This window comes from Hypomesus nipponensis, chromosome 18 (genome assembly GCF_054491055.1).
Source record: "Hypomesus nipponensis isolate SF chromosome 18, ASM5449105v1, whole genome shotgun sequence".
Taxonomy (NCBI): domain Eukaryota; kingdom Metazoa; phylum Chordata; class Actinopteri; order Osmeriformes; family Osmeridae; genus Hypomesus; species Hypomesus nipponensis.
This window is the reverse complement of record NC_140378.1, coordinates 9,607,750-9,626,498: the sequence shown is the minus strand read 5'-3', so window position 1 is coordinate 9,626,498 and position 18,749 is coordinate 9,607,750. Positions and strand designations below refer to the sequence as shown.

At 43.1% G+C, this 18,749-nt stretch overlaps 3 protein-coding genes across 6 annotated transcripts; 1 reads left to right on the top strand and 2 right to left on the bottom strand.

Moving 5' to 3' along the window:
- Positions 1-755: 755 nt before the first annotated feature.
- slmapb (sarcolemma associated protein b) lies at positions 756-7,527 on the bottom strand. 3 transcript variants are annotated; one of them, XM_084680375.1, is made up of 10 exons: positions 7,417-7,527; positions 7,034-7,118; positions 4,844-4,969; positions 4,600-4,674; positions 4,047-4,352; positions 3,669-3,939; positions 3,232-3,403; positions 2,807-2,941; positions 2,154-2,241; positions 756-1,721 (listed from the first exon to the last, which is right to left on the bottom strand). In XM_084680375.1, the coding sequence occupies exons 1-9, from the start codon at positions 7,525-7,527 to the stop codon at positions 2,158-2,160; spliced, it is 1,365 nt and encodes a 454-aa protein (XP_084536501.1). In that variant the 3' UTR covers positions 756-1,721; positions 2,154-2,157. The 3 variants fall into 3 exon arrangements, with proteins under 3 accessions (XP_084536501.1, XP_084536503.1, XP_084536502.1); XM_084680377.1 differs by having other exon boundaries at positions 7,034-7,093; positions 7,417-7,478; XM_084680376.1 differs by lacking the exon at positions 2,154-2,241 and having other exon boundaries at positions 7,417-7,519.
- A 1,385-nt stretch (positions 7,528-8,912) lies between these two features.
- LOC146251982 (ceramide synthase 5-like) lies at positions 8,913-13,923 on the top strand. 2 transcript variants are annotated; one of them, XM_084680968.1, is made up of 11 exons: positions 8,913-9,265; positions 10,461-10,563; positions 10,749-10,879; positions 11,023-11,080; positions 11,335-11,385; positions 11,529-11,621; positions 12,446-12,574; positions 12,818-12,924; positions 13,037-13,193; positions 13,286-13,438; positions 13,552-13,923. In XM_084680968.1, the coding sequence occupies exons 1-10, from the start codon at positions 9,093-9,095 to the stop codon at positions 13,424-13,426; spliced, it is 1,143 nt and encodes a 380-aa protein (XP_084537094.1). In that variant the 5' UTR covers positions 8,913-9,092; the 3' UTR covers positions 13,427-13,438; positions 13,552-13,923. The 2 variants fall into 2 exon arrangements, with proteins under 2 accessions (XP_084537094.1, XP_084537095.1); XM_084680969.1 differs by lacking the exon at positions 12,446-12,574.
- LOC146251981 (NACHT, LRR and PYD domains-containing protein 3) lies at positions 13,892-18,195 on the bottom strand. Its single transcript, XM_084680967.1, has 9 exons — positions 18,081-18,195; positions 16,256-17,867; positions 15,868-16,029; positions 15,612-15,785; positions 15,121-15,294; positions 14,755-14,928; positions 14,505-14,678; positions 14,263-14,430; positions 13,892-14,129 (listed from the first exon to the last, which is right to left on the bottom strand). Exons 2-9 carry the CDS (start codon positions 17,860-17,862, stop codon positions 14,060-14,062), a joined length of 2,703 nt encoding a protein of 900 aa, XP_084537093.1. The 5' UTR covers positions 17,863-17,867; positions 18,081-18,195; the 3' UTR covers positions 13,892-14,059.
- Between the last annotated feature and the right edge of the window lie 554 nt (positions 18,196-18,749).

The following is an 18,749-nucleotide window of genomic DNA, read 5'->3' as shown; positions in this document are numbered from 1 at the left end:
ACCCAGTGCCCTCATCATCATATGGAATCTTTTTATGGACAAGAAAAATACTATAATAGAAACTTGTTCTTTATGACCTCCGGATGGATGCATTCTTGCAGCCTTCTAAGATGGAGGTCAGTAAGACTATCCCAGAGCCTCAGAGGTAGAGAAAGTTGATCCCCACATGGGGGCTGAATGACTAACTTCCAGCCCTGACTTCATCCTAATACCCCCCGCCTGTGCTGACGTTATTCATAATGCATGCCACAACAATACACTACTATTACACAGACTCTTTTGATGCAGTGTGTCCTTATGTTTCCTCAGTAGAATGAGTCATTCGCATGGACTGCATGAAGGTATTGAGTGCGTGCGTGTTGTTGAATATACCATAAATACACTTAAACATGTCAGTTTGGGGAACTTTGTGCAAGTCCCCAAAAAAACTAAAACTCCAAAAGTAATATATCCACAAATACTGAGAAACAGTATTGACTTCATAGTAACTTCACCAACTGACAGTTCATTAGAGTATATACTACTACATACAGTATATACTACTAAATATAACTGTAACTATGAGATAGTAGATAACTATAACCGTACAGGAATCCTAAAGTTCAAGCCTTGCTATGTCTGGCTATCCTGACTAAGTGCACTCAGACAAACAAAGATTCTAGAATAGAACCAAGTATAATCTTCATTATTGTCATGCAGAATGACCTCAGAAAACATGCCTGCAATTAATAACTACATATTGGTCATAAATATAATGGGATTTAAGATTTCTTTATTTGAGGTCACACTTACAGCACACCTTAAAGGAATAAGATTTTTTTTTACTCAATAAACTATAACTTTCTGTCTCTATACAAAATACAATATTGGCAATATTATTTACATATTGGAAAATTCTGTGTTAATTACATAAAGTATAAGCCTACTTTACAAATAAATCTGATAGATAACCCCTTGTTTGCTGTTGTGGGTGTAGGAGAGTGTACAGTACAGAACACTGATATAACCAAGAAGTAACAGAAATACTTAAAAGTTAACATGAATAGTAAACAGTTAACTTCATGGATAAACTTGGTTGATCACAATCTCATGACCAAACTGGTGGTTATTCTTTAACAACAACTTCATTGATATATAACCATCTCAAGATCATAATTCCAGTACTTGTTCATAACAAATGTAATTCATGACATTTTCCCAGTGAGAGAGAACCCAGACAGATGGTGTTTAGGGCAGCGGGACCTCCAGGGCAGCAGGGCCTTCTGCAGTATTATTTAGTAACATTAGTGAAGGACTGAGGAGAGCACAGTATCAATACATTCATTTAAATCAATTAAGCCAAGAGCACTAACTGTAAATCAGTAAAGGAAATACACTTTTTTTAACATCTGAAATGATAAATGTTGGCACTACCAACTTTTTCTTCAATTGCACACAAATTATTTGACATTCATCTCTTACTCCTTTTAGCATCAAACATTTCATTTTCATCTTAGCAATAAAACAGTGTACATGTATTGTAACCCCAGAAAAACAGAAGAACTAAACAAATCAGGAGTCCATTAGTTTTAGGTTTAGTCATGACAACTTTGAATACTATTGCAATGCTACACGTACACTTGTGTGTGTGTGTGTGTGTGTCACCCTCAGGTCCTGGCAAGCACAACAGCAGTCAAAGCTGCTACCACAGCCACTGCAGGCACCCAGAGGATCCATCCCTTCTGAAAGAGAAAATGACACAAACACACTGAGATCAGTATCAGTTGAATAACAGTCCTGATCAAAGCTGTGACTGCGGATGCCATGGGACCTCATGGAATGCACAGTAAACAATGCACGGTAAACAATGCACAGTAAACAATGCACGGTAAACAATGCACGGTAAATAATGCACAGTACACAATGCGGATTAGACAGCAGAGAAAGAAAATAACTAATAATCCAAGCTCAATAAGAGAGAAATCAGTTAGATATCAGTGATCCAGACAGACAGGATGTCAGATTTAGCTCTGTATGATCAGAAAGGTTAGATCAGTCATGGGGGTAGTACACAGGTGCAGCAGTAGTTCTCAGTCGTGGGAGAGGTTTGCTTTAGACATGCAGTGTGCTGGAGTATGGGATATGTAGGCCAGCTAAATCAGAGTTAGGTGTACCTTTCTACCACAATGCGCCGAAGCACCAATACAGCAAAGCCAGGATAAGGCCGATGAGTATGGCTTGGACAGGCAGCAATAGGGAAGTCTACAGGAGGGAAGGGATACCACAATAATTAACTACCATGGGACATTCTACAGGTGGGCACTGTAATACCTGACCACAGTTAAGGGAGGTCAGTTATCCTGTAAGGGTACAGTAGGCTTAAACCAATTTCTAAATACCTCAACTACAGCCCCCCAGGGTAGGGGCTGCATTGTACAAGTTCCACCAGTGAATGTGCGGGGGGGTCGAGTGGGATGGGTGAGGAGTGCTAAGAATGCGATGATGAGTCCTTTTTCCACGTTTGTGTATCATTGTTGACGAGGTATTTACCCTAATGTTAGGGACATTGTCATATCTGTCACACAAGCAGAGTTCATGCTGACAATTAATGGAAGAAGCGCCTAAGGATGTTTTATCACTGGCTTGAGCTACATATCTAAAACATATCCCCTTCACTCTCAGACCTCCAAGAACAGAGAAATATCAGCATTTTCTATTATTTGACGCATTGTTAAACATACAAACTATCATGTCCACACTGTATGAACAGATGGCACACTGTTCAATCAATACTCCTCCCTCTCCCTAGGGGCAGAAGAGAACTTACACTCGATCCTTTATCCTGCAGCACCTTCATATCTGCTTTACACTCATCAAGCTCCTCTGTGATCGACTGCTTTTCCTGTTCAGTCCTCTTGTACTTTTCCTTCAGATCCGAGAGCTCGCTCTGGGTTTCCTCATACTGCCCAAAAAACAACACAGCACACTGATGAAACAGGGCACGCATAACACATGCAAACATTACTATAAAACTCACTTGAATCTACTTTGATCCCCTTAATCTTAATATCTAATTAATGTAACATTGACAGTGTTGTAGGTAATCCTAGATTATTCTCATTAATCCCGATGGTGTAATCCAACCACTCTCTGAACCGATATCACACTGCAGGTCTTTCGTACAGATAGGAGACTAATGCTACACTAACTCTGAACACTATGGAGGGCTGAAGCTGGGAGTAACGAGCCGACCTCTCTCTGCAGGTCTCTGGAGCGGCTGGTGGCATGGTCCAGCTGGGTCTGCAGCTTGCTGTTGTCCTGCTGGTGCTGCTGCTGCAGGGCCCCCAGCCTCTGCTCCAGCTCCTGCTGGGACCTCTCCAGAGCCTTCAGGCTGCTGCTCAGCTCTGCAACCTGGGCACGGGAACTGGTACACACACACACACACACACACATGCAGAGAGAGAGGGAGACAGACACGCACAGAGGTCAGACACAGATATCAGGGCTGAGGCGTTTTAAGGGCCATGTTGGTGGCATAGCCATTATGATGCTATGGAATGCCTATATGCATGTAAATGAATGTGTGAGACAGGATGTGAGTGAATGATTTAGAGTCGCGGTGCGTGCAACACTGAAAGAGACAAAGATTGACGGAGTTGAAGTCCAGAATGGTATGAGGCTCCACTGACCTGACCAAGTCCTTCTCGAGCTGCTGCTGCTTCTTCAAAATGGCCTCCCTCTCGGAGCGCAGACCAGCACACTCACTCTGGAGGCTGCCCTTCTCCTTCTGGTGCCCCCGGAGCAGCTCCTCCTTCTCAGCCCTGAGGGAGGCACACTCACTCTGCAAACTGCCTCGCTCTTTCTGGGACTTATTCAGCAGCTCCTGTTTCTCTGAACGCAGGGCCGAGCACTCCCTCTGAAGGCTCATACACTCCCTTTGCATGGACTCCAGCTCACCCGCTGTAAACCGACACGCATGGCTGAACCTGTGTCGTTTATCCATCTAATTCGACCATTGACTTCGGGATTCAGTGTGTATACAGTATGTGACCTGTGTAGTGTGGTACCTTGAGACTCTGCAGCTTTCTGCCATTGTTTGCTCTGTAGCTGTAGGTCACCCTGCAGGCTGTCAATCTCGCGCTCGTACTTGCTGGCCGACTGACGCCATTTCTCCACCTCTTTGGTGGCTGTTGCTAGGTTACCCTGGATGGCAGAGACCTCTCGCTCCCGATCGGCAGTGGCTGCCTCCAGGGCCCGACGCAGTGACTTCACCTCCTCCCGAGCAGCCTGCAGTTCACCCTGGGAGCTCTGGGTGGTGCTGTCTCGGTGTTCTCTCACGGCCGCCAGCTCCTCGTTGACCTGCCGCAGCTGGCCTGCTCAGACAGGGGAGGGTACAGTGTTATTGTGTTATAATGACGGTGCGCTCACTCTCTCTGTGGCTATTACAGTCTATATATACGCTATTCCAAAAGGTAATAGCAGGAAAACACCTACATGCACACACAGGCCAAATTTAAAAACCCGTGCCAACAGGACCACAGACCATCCCACATGCATTCCTAAACACAATCTTCTCACACCCCTAAACAAACTGAAGAGGACAGGCAACTTTGCACATACCTTGCAGAAGTTTAGTTTGTTTTGCTGATTCATCAGCTTGCTGCTTGTTTGCACTTTTCTCCTCCTCAAGGAGACCTACAATTTAATATCCAGGAAAGTTACACAGAGTAGACTAGAATCTCACTGCGATGTGTGGATGTGTGTGTGTGTGTCTTTATGTGTGTGTGAATGTTTTATACAGTTTTGAATTAATGCACCGAGTTTGAAAAGCATAGACAAAAGGCTGATGCTTCTTGTGCTCTACCTTGTAGTTCCATGCATTTGAGTTTCCCTGAATTGGCAAGCTCCTGGGCCTCTTGAAGCTCCTTATTCAAGCGCTGGATGGTTTTCTCTGAGTTACTGGGGTCCATGTTGGACCGGTTCAGCTCCTCTGAGAGGGAGGGAAAGAGAAACAGTGACTCAGAGCAGAATTATTCTTTTAATTACAAACTAGTTCAGCACGTTCCAATGACACTTTTCTTTTGAGTCTATCCTGCTGCCTAACTTGTCCCCATCTGCTTGAACTGCCTCTCAGTCACCATATAGTAAATTAGCCTAGGGACGACAAATTGCATAATTTCCCAGGACATCTAAAATGGGCCTATTACATAAACTAATTACTATGTTCCTAAAATAGCGACAAATTGGGATAAATCTTGCATCCAAATGTGGGTCCTCACCTAGTCTAATATCATTCTTACTGTTCTTTAAGCTTCTTAACGCTCACACTTTACCCTGCTCACTAACAATAGGGCAACAGTACCATAGAGTAACAGAAAGATACTGACTGAACATTTTGAACCTCTCAAGTACCACAGCAACAAAAAAAACATGACCTCATTTCAGACTAATTCTTCGGGAGACAAGAACTAAAACAGGTCAAGCAAGTGCACCATAAATGGATGCATCAGAAGAGTATGACTTCACTACAGCATGCTGTAATTGCACTAGCAGCTGAAATGTGAATGTAACAGATAAGACAATCATGAATACTGCACACATAGACACATAAACCACACACAAAACAATACCATTTGCAATCAGTATTGCAAAAAGAGCTAATCATAGTAGCTATGCTACTGAATGGAGCAGAGTGGAGGCTGCTGGAGGCTGGCGACACCCCTTGGCTCACATGACGACCCTGCTGTATGTCAGGACGGAGAGGAATGTTCTGGCCACTGGGCTAGCCGTGTGTCTGTGAGAGTGTGTGTGAGAGGGGGAAGAGAGAGACAGGGAGAGAGAGAGAAAGAGAAAGAGAACATGCATATGCATGAGTGAGCATGAGAATGTGTGTGGGTACAAAGTGTGTGTGTATGTGCACTGAGCATGAGTGTGCTTCTGTTTATGCAAAGCTGAGTGAGGTTGTAAGAGAATGTGCGTGAGTGAGCGATAAATTAAAAAAAGAAATTGAGGAAGGGAAAAAAGACGTAGAAATATACAAATGTTGTCCACTATTTACAGGATGTGTGAACGCTTTAGTGACATGCCATGGTCAGCTATTACCATCTAGAAGGCCTAAAGGAAATAAATAAATAATTCAATTTCTACCCTGCGTCTAAAAATATCCCACAGACTTGCTGGTTCGTTGAGTTCTAAATTGCCTCACAGCTAACACCAAAAAAAGTCATAAGAATCCTTGCTTGGTTTTCATGCTTGTGCCTCAGGGTGAAGTCATCAAGCCCCATCCTCCTCACTTCCTAAAGCCTTTTACCCATGAATGTGACAGCCATGCCATGCTCATGGAGAAAACCCACCCAACTGAATTTTGAGGAATTTCACAGAGACAAAACAAAGTTCCTTTGTCTTCACTGCTGAAAGAGACACTTTACTTAGAATAGCCTTTTCAGGATTTGGTGTGTATTTACTAGAATTTGGTTATGTGTAAGGTCATATTTATTGTGACAAACCTGGGGTCAAATTAGTTATCATTTGCCATGGTGAATTGCCAATCATTCAGAATGTTCTTTTTGGTCCTACATCAAGAGAAGCATTACAATCCATTCATCAAGCCAAATGGATTCTCTCATCGATATGCTTCACTAATGTATAGCATCTACTTCAATGGCCTCTTTGTCCTGTTCTCTCTTTCTCTTCAGTCTAAATACAATTTCCAAAATAACCCATTAGTTGTCTGAGTAATTCCCTGTGTGATAAAGGGCTCCTTCTGATTATCATTCAAGTCTGTTTGACACCAAATATATGTACCTCAAACCAAAATTCATTTTATAGCAATGTACTGTATAAAGCCAATATATCAATCCACTGCCAATGTTGTACCACGAAGTGTGCTGCCTCTAATACCTCACATCTTGTAGCCTTTCATGTCCTCTGTTTCAGCGATGGTCAGCAATGACTTGCAATACTGAAGACAAGATGGGTTGGCTGGAAAGATAACTGGCTAGCGACTGAATAACACCAAAACACACTTACTTAATATAAAATGAGAGAGTTATACCTTTGACAAGTGTGACATTGTTCAATGGTTCGTTCAGCTTTTTGTCATCCATTTTCTTTTCTGAAATAAAAGAGCAAGAGCTCACCTAAAAGACCACCAGCGAAATGGACATTTGAGATTTAGTTAAAGTATATATATTGTGAAACGTTCACAAATAAATCATAACACTAAAAGATAATTGATAAAAATCCACAAACATTTTACATTATTGAAACACAAATGTTAATTAGCAAAATTAATATCACAAAAGATTTATTCTGGGAATTCCAATATAGCACCAGGACTTGGAGGTCATTTCCATTTTGCATGCAATCCAAATCAGAGCACAGAATGTCCACAGTACAAAGCTACAGAAAAACCATAAATGACAAATGTTATATTACCTTGGCTTTTCTGATCGGTGCTACTATCCTTGCTGAGGCTACAGCAGTCCCTGACATGAAGAACTCTTTACTAACTATCTGATTTTTCAGATGCGAAATGGAATAGTCCATCTGTAAAGGGGGGGAGCAGGAGCACAAATTTGGAAAAGGCCACAGATCATTTTTAAGGAAGGCACTTAAAGACAGGACCCTTGATTGAATTAAATGGTTAAATACCTCAAATAAGCTCAATACTTTATCCTGGAGGGAAGCCAGACAATAAGCCTTTGTGTGGTCACATGCAGCCCCCCTCCGCTAGGTGGAGGTTTCCAGCCTCTCCACTCTAGGTCATGCATCCGTGTAGGGCATCTTGGAAGCTGCAGCTGCACACTGAAACAGAGAGAGGTTTTGTTAATGGAAATGAGCAGCTCCCTGGCCAGTTGGTACTGATGTAAAAACAGGACAGAGTGTAGAACAATAGGGCTTGATGTCTTGCAAATGTGTGTATAGTGCGTGTGATTATGTGGTTGTGTGTTGGGGAGGGGCATGTTCTATGTCTGTGTGTCCTGTGTCCTTGCTATGCCAAGTGGAGCAGGGTGGCCCCTTTAATTTAACTCCATGTTGACTTCTGTGCATCCAAATAGATATGGATAGACTTCAACAAGTAGAGTGGATGTGTATGGTTGGAGTTCACCAGAAAAAAACATAGTAATGACCATTAAAGGACATACATGAAAATACATTGGGTTCATCTCCAGTATTGCATCATAATCATAAGGATGATGCTACTGAAGTGTGACCTAGAAAGAATTGGCAGGAGGCTTTGCCAAAAACAATGTAGGTGCCAAATCATAAGGTTCTTTAAAATATGTGAAATATGGGTCAGACAACATAAACGCAAAACAATGAAATTCTCTGAGCTGCCATACTGACTGTGTGTGTGTGTGTGTGTGTGTGTGTGTGTGTGTTAGTGTGGGTATGAGTGTGCGCCAGTCTATATGTTTATGGGGCCTTTCCTCATGACATACAATGCAATCATGCCACAGGCAAATCATGATGCTGAGGCTGGCTAGCAAACTAAACAGATATATTTGACCTTTTATTTAGGTATTTTATTGGATAAAATTTAGAAGCTCATGTATACTCACTTAGGCCTGAATGTGATACTTTCTAATTAGTTATAATAGTTATAATTCTAATATCTAATGCATCTAATGCATATTTCTAACTTACAACTTATATTAACATGCTGGGATTGTTACAGTACAGTAGTTCTCAATGGGAGGGCTGGACAAATCTTCTTCTTAATTCAGAAACTTTTTTGTTCTCATCTTTGTTTCAGCTTTGTGTTTTTCATTTAAATTCATTTTCAGTTTGTAACCACCCGTAATGTAACAGTAACACTGACATGCAACCAAATGTAACTTACACAAGCCTTGAGCTATCCAAACATCGTGGGCGTTGCCGGTAGTGGGTGTTCCTAGTAGAGTGACATCATTTAGCGGTTTTAGGAGTAAGTTTGCCAACACAGCCGACTATGATTCTGACTTTTAGCGTTTATGCACTGAATAAAGGGGGTGCAACGAGTAGGCTACTTCCTCAACTCTAGCTAGGGTAGCCTACTGAGTACCCACGTGAAGCAGAGCTACGCAGATAACTCATTTATTGTTTTTAGTAGACTACCTTTTCTTCTTAGAATGACTTCTATGTCAGCTTGGATATGGAGTGAGAGCTTTTGGCTTCCACCAAATGTTACTTGGGCGGACCTCGAGCATCCACCGCCCGGAGAAGAGTTTCCCAGACCGGGCCACATCCTCACTGCTTTACCGCTGGCGATCGGTGTACTTGCGGTCAGGGTGATCTTTGAGAGGTATGTAGCCTACAAAAACTTGCCATTATCGGCAACAAATGGTTGTTTCAGTTCGAGTGTCGCCGGATAAAGAAATTACTGTTCGCGGGAATTTGAATTTTTGTGAATGCAGTTGCAGAAAGACATTTCAAATGCTTTTTATAGTTTTATAAGTTAAACCTGTCAACCAGGTTGTCATATGTTTGTTCCGTGAGACTGAGGTGAAGACGAACAGCAGACACTTTACATTCCAGTTTAAATACTTCATGGGATATGCAAATTGTTTCAGGGCTTCAACGAGCAGGCATTGAACACATTTTATATTGAGATGCAATGTCAGCAACAGGTAACAAGTAGAGGAAGCAGAAAACGTTCTACAACCTAGACCTGTGTTTTATTAAATGTCTCCCTGTCACTAAGTAACCAGACCTTAAGGGATATTCATCAGTCGCACCTTAACGCATGACATGCAATGAAGTGCCACTCTTATCTCGTAGAGGAACAAAGATCACCTTAAACTGTTGTAGGTGACAAAACATGTTATTAATACTAGTGGTATTACATTTTTTGAGTGAAATTGAAATAATGTCCCTATTTGGTTGTAAAACAACTCACCTTTTCAATATTGCCAGAGATTTTCTTAAATCTTAAGTGGCATCGATGGCATTACGTGTTTTCACACACAAGCACAGCAACAGTTAGGTACTGTAGTACTTGGAAAATGAATGCTGACTGTGTGCTCTGGTGTTGTTTATCCAAACAGGCCATTCACTTTGCATGTCTAGGACCAGGCCTCTCCTTAGATGCAAGCAATTTGTTTGAAATCCACAACCAGTAACTTGGATTGTGGGATTAAGAATTGGTGAAGATTTTAGAAATTGGACTATGGTCAAGCAAAACAAGGTGATATTGTGTCAGAAATTCCTCTTCTTGGTTAAAGGGTATATGACTTACTAGTGTCTCCCCTCCCATCCTCTCACATGACAGCCCATCACCCTCTGTTTAGACTAAGTGCTACATTCCTCAGTATTCTGTCTCTCTCCCTATCCCTCTTTCTCTCTCTGTTTCTCTCTCTATCACACACACACACACACACAAAGGCCTAATTATTGTGGGTAAACTATAACATGTTGTACGTAGTACATGTTAGAGTGGTAGGCCCTCAGTTCATTTCTTTCCATATTTACCTCCTTTTTCTTTCTCCACGTGTGTGTAGGCTTGTGGCCAAGCCTTGTGCCCACATACTTCAGATTCAGGCAGGAGCTAGTCGGCGAGCTCAGCCCAATGCTCTCTTGGAGAGGGTGTTTACGTCCACAACGGTACGCACAACCACCCACTTTGCAGCTTACCAAATGCACATACTGATTCTGTATGTGGATATTAAACACAAACACATATGCAACCATCTCTGTGTCAGACTACCAGCCTGTAAATGACGCTGAAATAGTGAGGATCAGGCCTTCAGTCAGGCCTGGTCTCTCATGGTCACAGTTCTCATCCTTAGTCACCAGATTCACGACGTGTGGAGGGTCTCTCAAAGCAGTTGGACTGGGACACAAGGAAAGTCCAGAGATGGTTTCGCCTACGGCGGAACCAGGACAAACCAGCTACACTCACAAAGTTTTGTGAGAGCATGTAGGTTACTGATTACCAACGACTATACTGATTACAAAGAATATGTCAGGAGACTTACTCATTTTAAAAGCAAACTATTATTATAAAGTGCATAGCTTGAGGTGTTGTATTTACTCACAGTTCATTTCATAATCCAAACCTAGGTGGAGGCTTACATTCTATCTGGGCATTTTCATCTATGCAATACGCTATCTATGGGTGGTGAGTTGAAAATTGACTTGATCTGTTCTTCACGGGTAAAATATTATTTTTATACATTACATAATAGACTTTGAATGAATCATTATGTATTAAAAAAAATAATGACAGAGATACAAGATCATACATATGCGTAGTATAACTTGCATGTCTGCTCTGTAGAGGATATTATATTGATAAGAATCTCAAGATTAGCAGATAGCATTTCATTCATTGTCTCTCTAACTTGTCATTATAAACGATATGGCTTGCTCCAGTCTCCTTGGATGTGGGACACACGACAATGTTGGTACAACTACCCCTTTCAGGTGAAACATCTACTCACTCAATACCTACAGGAAATACAATTCTCAAGATGTACATGCCAAGCGATTGAGGTGGAGTTGTTCTGTGGAACCGGCTGCTGTCGGTTCAGTAGAACTACATATTTGTGTTGTGTCGTCTCTCGTAGACCCTGAGTCCAGGCCAGTACAACTACTACATGGCTGAGCTGGCGTTCTACTGGTCTCTAATGCTCTCTCAGTTCACTGACATCAAAAGGAAGGTGGGTCTGGTGACTCTCTGTCTGTTAAGAAGAGCAGGGGGATATGGAGCAGATTACAACCATTGTGCTCCCTTCTACAAAAAGACTAATCCTATGGCACCCTAGTGTTGTGTGCACAGCCATTGGTTTGCTCTCGATGCTTGTTGGCCTTTGTTGTAGTTGGAATGCAATTCATATAAGTAATTGAGTTGATGTTCTGGAAAGTCATCATTAATCTGGCCAGGGTGGGTCTGAGCTGGTTTGTCAAGTTCAGAGGTGTGTTTAATTGTTGGCAGTGACACTGAATGCTATTTTTCATTACGCTGTGTGAATACCATTATTGCTGTAACCAACCATGTAATCACAGATAAACAGGTTATGCATTGCCCCAGAGAGTATCTGTGCAAATACTGGGGAAGCAGAACAGAAAGAACCCTTTTTGTTCTCTCTGAATCTCCCAGAGAACATGTCACTCCTCCCTAGAGAGAACAGTGTGTAAATGCACATTGTAAAGGATTACCAGATAATGAATCTGCCTGTACCTTACTATGGAGATTTACATGCAGCAACCTGTACATGTCACCTGATGACAGATTTGACAACAATCAGTATAGACTGTCAGTCACATAATTATTCAAGAAGAGGCTTATCCCTGAGGTTCACATGCAAGCAAAATCCTTACAATTCTGAGGTGTTTTAACTCAAGTAAGAGACAGAGTATAGGCTAATTATATAAGAAGACTGACGTGCAGATTTCCAAGCCTTAGATCTCATGGAGCATATAAATATTGGTAATCGATGTGTGTGTGTGTGTGTACTATGTGTTTACTTTCCTCGTCTGACAGGATTTCCTGATTATGTTGATCCACCACCTGGCCACCATAACACTCATCACCTTCTCCTATGCTAACAACATGCTGCGAGCAGGCACTCTAGTCATGTGCGTGCATGATGCATCAGACATCTTGCTGGAGGTAATTCTTAGGGCCAACGTGTGGAAAGCGCAAGCGTTTACAACAAGGGACATTGAAAAGTACAGCTTTGAGGATGAGAATGCTACTTCCCTTTTGTTTTTAATGAATGGTTGCACAGGTGTACTGCATACTAACACCTGTCTAACAGGAATCCATACTTGATACTAAGAATGGTGGTGACATCACCAGAAAACTATACCCCATTATTATTCAGTAGGCTTATCTATTCCTTTGTCCCTTAAGGCTGCCAAGCTGGCAAACTATGCCAAGTACCAGAGGCTCTGTGATGGCCTGTTTGTGTTGTTCAGTATCATCTTCTTCATCACACGACTTGTCATCTATCCCTTTTGGTAAGTTAAGATACATATGGATTCTAAAACAAGTTTCCTGACAATTCCTAATCATACCAAGTATAGTTTTGAAAAAGATAAATCATGTATGTATTGGTGTGTCTGTGTATAGGGTTATACATAGTGTTTTGGTGGAGAGCTGGGAGATCATTGGACCCTACCAGTCCTGGTGGCTATTGAACGGGCTGCTACTGGTCCTGCAGGTTCTACACGTCTTCTGGTTCTACCTGATTGCTCGCATTGCCATAAAGGCTTTATTCAAGGGAAAGGTTAGTCTGACTGTGTGTGTTTTGTCTCTCAATTTTCTCCTTGTTTGTCTTCAGTTAAGAACGTGTGCTACTGGTTTATTTCTTTGGTTAAGGTGTCAAAGGATGACCGCAGTGACATTGAGAGCAGTTCGGAAGAGGAGACCGACACCAGTAGCAGGAACAAGACTCACCTCAGCCTGAGCACTGAGCCTTCCAACGGACACGTGCCCACTGGAGGGACACATGAGCACTGAACACTGGGAGAGGTAACTGTGAACCACCTCTGAAATGGATCCCTCTGTCAGCATGCTACTGTCATAGAGATAGGGACGTCCTATGAGTCACTGAAAACACATTTCAACTCTTCTATCACTTCCAGGACAGAGTGATTAGAAGGACCTCCTGTGGGACGTCGGGAGGCTGAAAGGAACCGACACTGGATCGTACCGCTGCCTTGACAACCGCTATTTTCCAGTGTGTTTCTTTGGATCAAGTTTACAGCTGCCTATGCACGAATAGGAAATGGAGAAGGATAAATATTTTGTAGCGGTTTTACAGGTCAATACTGCTTCCCCCTCTGCAAGGGGTATTTCGATATTTTATATTTGAAGAGTAAGAGCTTTATGAGTAGGATAATATGTTGTGGGAGATTTACTGTATGTGCCTTACTGAATATGCTGCCTCCTCACCTGAGGACAAAAACCAAATACAATGTACACTTTTCTCATTAAAATTATTTAATCAAATCCAATGGCGTATTATCATCCTCAAGTTGACCACAATGCTTGGCTTGAACTTATGTTGTTGCATCAAATATCAATTGACTGCTAGTTATTTCCAATGTCTGTTCACATGCCTTAACATGCTCAATCTTGCTTCTTGACTCTTCAGTATCTGATATGAGAACATTTGTCCATCAGCTCAAAAACATCTTCACTCATGTCGTTATACTGCACACTGAAAGAGAGGAACGCAAGAGCAAACTGTCATAATAAGGTCACAGTTCTTAAGAGTTGCCCAAGACTAAAGTAATGCTCCTCTGCATGGTTGTGTGTCTTGGTGCACCTCCTCCACCATGAGGCTGACTCACTTCAGCTCCTCCATGCTGGGCCTGTCCTGCATGAGTGTAACCAGAGCTGGAACTGAGTCATCAGTCAGACTGTTGTTCTTCAGGATCAAGGTCTTCAGGGAGCCACTGGTTTTAACTGCAGCACACAGGTCCTCCACACAAGCGTCGGTCAGCCCCATCATCTCAACACTGAAGACACACACACACACAGGTTTGTTGTCACTGTTCTTGTAAAGGTCGAATGAAGAAGTAGGGCTACTCACTCTAGATACTCCAGCTGGCAGTGTTGGCTTGCCAGGGCGTCCCACAAGTGTTTGGCTCCTTGGTCCCCGACTTTGTTGAGGCCTACAGACAGTGATCTTATCCTGGGGCTCCCACTTCTCAGCAGAACACCCAGCTCCTGAAATACTGGGGGGGTCATCTCACAGCGCACTAAGCTGCAAAGGAGGTTCTGTCATTAGTCGTACTGTTCCACCTAAACTTTAATAACAAGGTGAGTGTGTTGTGCTATACCTCAGTGTCTCCAGTGGGTGAGCGGGATTCCAAAGAGCTTTGCACAGGAGCAGCGCCCCCTCTTGGCCCAGATCATTCCCAGACAGATCCAGCTCTTTAAGACAGCACTTCCCTGACTGAAAGGCCTTGGCTAATGCCGCACAGCAGGCACCAGTCAACTCATTGTCAAAACATCTGTTAAGATGGACCAAAGAGGGACACATGAATAAGAAATATAAATGACTACAGTCATTTCTATAGGCAATGTGACTTGCACATAGTCCAAAACTATTAAAGGGGATTTTGTTTGAATGACATGAAAGTACTCTGCAAAGGGTTTAGAGTGCCCATTAGCTAACCCACTAAATGAATGAAAATAATTCTTACTTAAGGACCTGCAGTTTGCATTGTGGGTGTTGGAGGGACTTAGACAGGTGCTCCACCCCACTGTCACCAATGATGTTTGCTGTCAAATCCAGGATTCTCAACTCTGAATGGCCAGAGCACAGGACTGCTGACAATGCCTCCATAGAAGCACCAGTCAACTTACAGCGCAATAACCTTGTAAAAACACAAAGGTCAAGTAATAACAATATACAACACAACTGTTTTGTGAGTTAATTACATGGTAGATTGTATCTCAAACTTCAACACTGGATCAAATAAAAAAGGGTTAAAGGGCATTGACCCCTCTTGACCGAGAGGTTTGTACAAGTATAATAAAACTCTGTTTCCTCATCATGTTGCCCCATAGTACTGTATGTCATTTCTTCTGGTTAGTTATTTGTATTATCTGAACATCACTATAGTCCGCTATACAATGTATTTTGCAGAAATGTTAAAGGTTCAGTGTTGATGTTGTACAGTGTCGTACATACTGAAGGTCCTGCAGGGGGCAGTGTGGGCTGAGCAGAGCCCTGCTTAGCAGTCTGAAGCCGTGGTCCTGGAGGTCATTATTACTCAGTATTAAGACACGCAGCTGAGAGGTTCCAGAGGCCAGCACAGACACCAGATCCTCACCACACGCCTCGGTCAGCCCGCACGCTCCAACACTACACAAACAGAGATGGACTGTGTTATTGAGATTTTATACCCGTATGAATGAAAACATTTTATTGTTTTGCCTTAACTCACTTTAGTGTGTGTAACACTGAGTCCCTGAGTCCTGTGCAGAGAACTTTGAAGCCTGTATCTCCCATGCTGGTATGGGACATATTCAGATTCACTGTCTTTCCACTGCTGATGGCTGAGGCCAGATGAGAGAGAGCTCCAGCACTGAGGGAGCTCTGGAGTAAACTGTTGATAGAAGAGCCCGGGTTTGTTTACTTTAGAGGTAGAGTTGGTATTGTGGTTGCTGATGTACACGGCATTTGGCATGGAGAGTGTTTGTATGTGGTTGGACCTGAACAAACTGGCTTTGTTGCAGCATGCTAACATACAACATTCACACACAATTCAGGTATAAGACATAAACAAGTTAAAGCTTTGTTTCATCAAATATTAAGGTTTGTTCATGGCTTACGTAATTTGGTGAGCGAGGCGCATCGCTGGGACCAGGATCTCCAATGTCTCCCCTGTGAGGTCCTTGGTGTTCATCAGATTCAGATTCTCTATCTTCCCGAGGCTAGTCACCGTGTAGTTCAGGGCCACACAGTCCTGTACACCCAGGCCTCCATAACTGATGCCAATGCGAGCAGGGGGGACAACAACCTCCTTAACCAATCCTTCATCCTGACTCTGATGGAGCAGACGGAAGCAGTCAAAGTGTTTCTCTTTGTAAAAGCCCCCCAGTACCTTCAGAGACATGCTTTTAACCCAGCGCCTGAAATTGAAGATCCGATCTGAGCTGAACTCCCCTAGTCGGGATTCTAGAAGCTTCCTTTGTGTAGGGTTAGAGAGCCCTGACAGGTAGAGATGTAGAAGATCCACATGGCCCTCATGCTTCTTTAACATCTCCTCCACATTCTCTGATTTGGACTTGTCCAAGTAGAAGGATGCAGCCAGGAGGAACTCTAGACACAACTGGCTGTGGAAGGAGAAAACACAGTCATCTGAATCCAGATCACCGTCTACACACAAGAAAGCATTCACAGATGCCTGAGAGGAGAGGAAAGGCTGAAGACCAAAAGAGGTCAGTTGCTCTTTGGTGCAGGTGGCATGTTGGGTCAGGGAGCAATGACATGCCATTCTACCTAGCGCAGACACCACATCTCTGTTATGTGCCTCATCTGAAGAGAGTGCCTGAATCAGGTGGACTGTAATATTAACAAACATCTGGGTTAAAGTTTCTGGAAGCCTCTCTCCTGCATCCATAAGGATTTTAAAAACAGAGCATACTGTCCAGCAAAATTTTGGGGAAGCACAGAAATCATAGAACCCGAAGGTCTTCTCTATATTCTGGAACATTCGGCTGGCAACCCCTGGATCGCTGAAGAACCTGTGGACATAAGCCCTCCTCTGGGGCTTCTGAAAGCCCAACAGCTCCACGCGATGGCCATTCAGTGAATTCAACATTCCAGTTGGCCTGCTGGCCAACAGAACAGCTGCTCCTTTCAGCAGGGTACCATGAAGCAGACTGGCTACTAGACAGGAGGCTGAAGCTAGCTGGTGAGGGTCAGAGCAGAGGGCTGGGGATGTGGGGGGCTCCAAGCTGTGCCGGCACCCTTCAAACCCATCAAACATAAACAGCAGAGCTTCAGGCGCCTGCAGCGCCAGACCCATGGACTCAGGGGAGAGGTGACTGTAACGCTGTAGAAGCAACGTCTCAAGGGACAAAGTTCCTCTGATGGTTTCCAGCTCCCTGACTTTGAAATAGAAGACATAGGAGAAGTGCTGGAGGTGTTGACCACTGGCCCAGTCCACCACCAGTTTGTCCAAGGTGGTGGTTTTACCTGCTCCTGCTAGACCAACCAGCATGACAGGTTTGCCATGATTTCTGTTTTTAGACAGCGTGGTAAAGATCACTTCTTCCAGAGACTGTGAAGCATTTTGCCCCTCTTCCTCAGGGTCAACTGACACAAGAGGTATGTAAAAGTTGTTATGGATGACTTCACTTGCCAACTGCCCCCCAAGAAGTGTTGATATGCCCTTCGACATTTTGCTCTGATCCAGCAATACTTTTTTGTGCATTGTGCCTGTGAAAAGAAAACTAAGAATTAGAGAGGGGTATCAAAAATTGTAGGCTACTAGAACACGTGGTTATATATTAGTAGGCTACGCAGCAGTCCGGATCTGAATTTTGCAACACTCGTTGCATTTAACGAATTGTCTTGTGCTGTAATAGAACACAGCAATTAAATCCAATGATGATTTGATTACATGACTCAAGTGTAACTTTAGCTATTTACCGAAAGTTGCGTAGACGTGCGAGAACTCCTTGCAGTGACAGGCGCTTGGAGAAGTGTAGAAATGTGGGTGTTTTAGAGGAAATAAAAAGGCGGGCGTTGTTGCGAAAATCAAATCACCAAGCGTACTAGGACAGTACAATACCTGTCGATTACGTCATTAAGTATTCATTAGTCTTTGTGGACATGCGAGTGTCGTGTTACAGTAGGCTACGTCATGAGTGAAAAACAACAGGGCTCGCAGTTGTGGTAGTTACTCTCTTTGAACAGCAGGGCGCCCCAATGATGCAAAAATGGGATGCATAAACCCACAGTTGAATATCACGATTTAGGTTACGCAGTTGTTTATGGATCTCCATAGTGGTTCCTGCTCTGAAATGGTGAGCCTGTATGGTGATAGGGAAGACAGGACTTACCTCCTTCATCTTCCTTATTCATTCTGCATCACACTGTTCTTCATACAATTACACCCATTTTAAGAGAATATACTAAAAAAAGTTTTACAAAAATCCCCACCAGTCCTACCCTTGAAATATACGAGGTCATCCTGAGCTTAAATCACCTGGACTCATCGCTCTCACCTGCTTGTCATTTGTTTGGAGCGAGACAAGCTCATGTTTTGAGGTGTTTTATGTCTCTCTAATAACTCGTGCAGGAATCCCACTCAGCTAG

Coding starts and splice junctions, on each gene's coding strand:
- LOC146251982 (XM_084680968.1), top strand. CDS start 9,093: ATGACTTCTATGTCAGCTTGGATATGGAGTGAGAGCTTTTGGCTTCCA. Junction 11,386..11,528: donor GGTACAACTACCCCTTTCAG/GTGAAACATCTA, acceptor CGTCTCTCGTAG/ACCCTGAGTCCAGGCCAGTA. Junction 12,925..13,036: donor CTTGTCATCTATCCCTTTTG/GTAAGTTAAGAT, acceptor GTCTGTGTATAG/GGTTATACATAGTGTTTTGG.
- slmapb (XM_084680375.1), bottom strand. CDS start 7,527: ATGGACTATTCCATTTCGCATCTGAAAAATCAGATAGTTAGTAAAGAG. Junction 4,970..7,033: donor CAATGTCACACTTGTCAAAG/GTATAACTCTCT, acceptor CCTCCCTCTCAG/AGGAGCTGAACCGGTCCAAC. Junction 3,940..4,046: donor GAAAGCTGCAGAGTCTCAAG/GTACCACACTAC, acceptor GTCGGTTTACAG/CGGGTGAGCTGGAGTCCATG.
- LOC146251981 (XM_084680967.1), bottom strand. CDS start 17,862: ATGCACAAAAAAGTATTGCTGGATCAGAGCAAAATGTCGAAGGGCATA. Junction 14,679..14,754: donor CACCCACTGGAGACACTGAG/GTATAGCACAAC, acceptor CCTCCTTTGCAG/CTTAGTGCGCTGTGAGATGA. Junction 14,130..14,262: donor CCCAGCATGGAGGAGCTGAA/GTGAGTCAGCCT, acceptor CCTCTCTTTCAG/TGTGCAGTATAACGACATGA.